Here is a 3,989-nt window from a genome sequence, read left to right as displayed (position 1 = left end):
CTTCTTTGAACTCACAATAATCCACCATCCAAACCCCCAAAATCGCACTGGTGGTCTGTTTCGCACTTGATTGAACTGCTTTGCCGTGTCAACGTTGTCGTCACTCTGAGTTCGACGGTGGATTGTTGCCATGAGCGGTGGTCCACCATTCAAAACCACAAAAGCATGCTGGCGTTCTGCTTCGCGCTCGGTGGAACTTCTTCACTGTGTCAACATCGTTGTCGCTGTGAGTTCGATTGTGGATTATTGACGTGGGTGACGGTCTTCGACAGTGGGGGACGGCGGCGGCGGAGGTGGTGGTGTGATTGAGTGGAGAGAGTGAAGAGGGAAGATGGAGTGACATGAATTTAGGGATTGGAATTTAATTAATTAGTTGATATATTTTATTATTAATATTAATAGTTAAATCAATACTTGAATTTTGAACAAAAAATCTTCCTCGTTGATTTTTGCATTGTGACCTTTAAGTGCCTAAGATTTTATAATTTCTCTCAAATCACGTTACAAACCATTAATAGGCATACATTATGTTGTGCATTCAAGCCACACACCATATAAGCTACAGTCACAGTTTGACATCTTAGTCAATGTAGGCACCATTGTTCATAATGAATAAGGTCATAGCTGTATAAATCAACAACTTCAACAATCAGGCCACATGCAACAATCATTAAAGCCACACATTCATAACTCCCTCGGTCACATATTGACATCTTGGTTACATATTGATAATGGCGAGGTCACATCCATACTTTTTGTTATGTAATTAAGCCACATTTCAAGAGAAATCTAGGTCACACCCAATATTGGTACCAAAAACCCTAAGCTAACAATTACAGCCAATTAAATGTCGCAAAAATTACATAAGACTTCAATGCTTCTAATCCATGAATTCCATCAACATGTTTGCCAATAAAATCATAACAACCAATACCTAAAATGATAATTACCTTTTTCGAGAGCAATTTCTTCGCAGTCCGAGACGGTGGTTGCTTATTAGGTGGTGTTTTTTTGGGGCTAACCTCGGATTTCCTCTTACTTCTACGTTCGAAAGAATCTTCGACATTGATAACTAACTTCGCCTTCGACTTCTCCATTTTAGATGTCAAAGAAATTATGGCGAAAAAGGTCGACTATATTATACAATACTTGATGTGGTCGGACGTGGCTTGTATTCTAACTTGCCGGAAGTGATATGAATGAACAGTGTAGAGGATTGAGAGATTGGAGGAGAGAGTGGGAGATAGATGAAATGGGAAAATTTCGACACTTGGGAAGAACCGTGTATAGGATTAAGAGATTTGGAGAGAGAGAGAGAGAGAGAGAGAGAGAGAGAGTGGGAGATAGATGAAATGGTTTATTATGGAAGTTATCATAATTAAAATTCGAATTGCAATATTTAAGGAAACGCGATAGTTGCAATACATATCGTTTAAAAATAAAATATAATTTAATATTTAAATATATAATAATTAAATTAAAACTTGAAATTTGCATAAACAACTTTGGAGTTTGAGTCATGCACCGTGATCTCCAAATATCTGGAATTCTGTAATTTCCACGATCTAATGTTTAGAAAAAAGGGGCCGAAAACAAAATCTCATTACAAAAAAATGCCCAAAATTGTCAAACAAACCATCTCCTCCTTCACCGGTTCATCTTCCCGGCGGCTTGCCCTTCAATTTTCATATACAAAGTCTGCCAACTTGTAATTCAAAGCTTGCCAGGTGTTGGATTCATCCCTATTACAGCTTGTATATACGTACACGTTTACATACATATTCATTCATATGGATATAAAGAGATTCAAAAACCTTAACCCCGTCCCTATCACCAACGCGGTATTGTTACAACCCATCAAATGAACAGTTACTATCTCTTTATCCACTGCCCCGAATAACCCGTAGCCCGAAAACCAGAAGTCTTCGAAAATAAAGGTGGAAGAAGAGGGCGCCCCAGTGAAACTCGGGAGAGTGCCAACACAGACAACATTTGATCAGACATTGCTCAACAAGAAATGGGTATCCCTCTTTCTCTCAAGCCTACATTTAAATACATCTAAATGGAAACATTTACTATCCCAGTTAACTCTTCATCACTTTGATACCATTCTGTTAGAAATTTATCATTTGATTGATCCTACAATTGCATTGAAGTTCTTTTACTTCGCTAGCGCTTCTGCTCTTCAAATTCACAGTCAGATCTTATTGCCTTTTGATTCACTTGTTAGTGAGTATGAATCACGATTCTACAGCGCGGTTGCTTTTAATAAGATTGTTGGGAGTATGCATAAAGAGATTACAGTTTTATTAGCAAATTTTTATTCAGGATCCGATAACGTTTGACATTTTGGTTCATGTTTATGCTAGTCAATTCAAGAGTTTGGGATTTGATGTTGCAGTGGACGTGTTTCGTCTTTTAACGAGCAGAGTGTTGTTTCCATCTTTTAAGACTTCTCATTTTTTGCTTTGCTCGCTCGTCAAGGCAGATGAGCTCGAAAAATGCTACAAGGTCTTTAATATTATTTCTTAGGCCATTTTGCCAGATGTTTTACTTGTTTAGTACGTCGATAAATGTGTTATGAAAAGGAGGGTCAATGATGTAGTTATGTTGTTTAAGAAAATGGAGGATGTGTGTATAGCTCCAAATTTTGTTACTGATAATAACCTTTTGCATGGGTTGCTCAAAAAAGGAAAGTTGGAAGAGGCTTTTCAACTTAAGGAGGAAATGGTGAATAATGGTTTGAACCCAAGCCATGTAACATATGGTGTGCTTATCAATGGTTTGACGAAAATAAAGAAATATGATGAAGCTAATTTTATTCTAAAGAAATGTTGGTCAAGGGGTATGTTCCAAATGAAGTTGTTTTTAACACGTTGAATGATGGGTATTGCAGGATTGGAAATGTTACAGCAGCGTTGAAGTTAAAGGATGACATGTTATCTCAGGGCAGTACTCCCAATTCAATTACTTTTAATTAATGTTTTAAAAATCGCACCAATCATCGACCTAGAAAAGAGGAAGGGTTAAGGGTCAAAAGGTCAAATCGGGGTCGAACCAGTGACTTTTATAAAATAAAATAATAAATATACATTTATAATAAAGAAAGAAAAGAATGAAAAGTAAATATTTATATCAAATCACAAAACCAATCAATTACAATCAACTAAGTCTAAGTGCTACTCAATCCTATCATATTATTTAAAATAACTTAATAAATCAATAACATAAAGCAAACAATAATGTCAATAACTGAATAACATGAAAACTTAAATAACTGAAATTTAAAAGTTTCACATCAACTATTACCAATAAAAAATTTCAAGTAATAATTGGAACCAAAAAGTACACTAAACATAAAAGATTAAATAGTTAAATTTCGCCTTTATCATTTTCATCTATAAGCGTAAACCCCTGATAAAGATATGTGTAACGAACTTTACCGTCAATGCACGACTAGATGAGAAGTGTTCTCATGTGGGATCAGTCTTTGCCTGACTAGAAGGTGTGGAACCTATAGATTGCCTTTCCGAAGATTGTGTATTGCTGTCCATCCTAATTCTTAAGCAAAAGAAAGTAAAAGAACCATATCTAGAGAGAGGCAAAAGAAAGTAAGGGTGCGTTTGATTACAAGTAGGAAAATTACATGGAAAGAAAATGAATTCCAAGGAATTGAATTACCTAGAAATTGTTTTCATGGAAATTGTAAATTATTGTGTTTGATTGTATAAATTTTTCACGTGGAAAATGTTGAAGTAAAAGTATTTTTTGATGTTCGTTTGACTTTGTTTTACGTGGAAATTGTCAATTTCAGGGATATCCTCTTTTACAATTATTCCTAAAATTTGTTCCCATTGCCAACAATTAAAAAAAAAATAAAAAAAGCAAAAAATAAAAATAAAAAAAAAGGTGGAAAACCAAAAACCACCTATCCCCTAGGAAAAAAAAAGGTGGAAAATCACGCTTTAAGGTGTTGTACCTAGAAATTC

At 35.3% G+C, this 3,989-nt stretch overlaps 1 protein-coding gene across 1 annotated transcript; it reads left to right on the top strand.

Annotated features, from left to right (window-relative positions):
• Positions 1 to 1,116: 1,116 nt before the first annotated feature.
• LOC111378630 (pentatricopeptide repeat-containing protein At4g19440, chloroplastic-like) lies at positions 1,117 to 2,922 on the top strand. The gene is made up of 7 exons (XM_023001863.1): positions 1,117 to 1,128; positions 1,728 to 1,841; positions 1,908 to 2,021; positions 2,085 to 2,225; positions 2,329 to 2,511; positions 2,563 to 2,845; positions 2,897 to 2,922. The coding sequence occupies exons 1-7, from the start codon at positions 1,117 to 1,119 to the stop codon at positions 2,920 to 2,922; spliced, it is 873 nt and encodes a 290-aa protein (XP_022857631.1).
• The last annotated feature ends 1,067 nt before the right edge of the window (positions 2,923 to 3,989 follow it).

The sequence above is a fragment of the Olea europaea genome, unplaced genomic scaffold (assembly GCF_002742605.1).
Source record: "Olea europaea var. sylvestris unplaced genomic scaffold, O_europaea_v1 scaffold1842, whole genome shotgun sequence".
Classification (NCBI taxonomy): domain Eukaryota; kingdom Viridiplantae; phylum Streptophyta; class Magnoliopsida; order Lamiales; family Oleaceae; genus Olea; species Olea europaea.
Note: the sequence above shows the minus strand (reverse complement) of the source record. Positions and strands in the feature narration are given on the sequence as shown.

Excerpts from the sequence above, each read along its gene's own strand:
- LOC111378630 (XM_023001863.1), top strand. Across the intron at positions 1,842-1,907 it reads CCGTCCCTATCACCAACGCG|CCCGAAAACCAGAAGTCTTC; the intron begins GTATTGTTACAA and ends AATAACCCGTAG. Across the intron at positions 2,022-2,084 it reads CATTGCTCAACAAGAAATGG|TTAACTCTTCATCACTTTGA; the intron begins GTATCCCTCTTT and ends TTACTATCCCAG.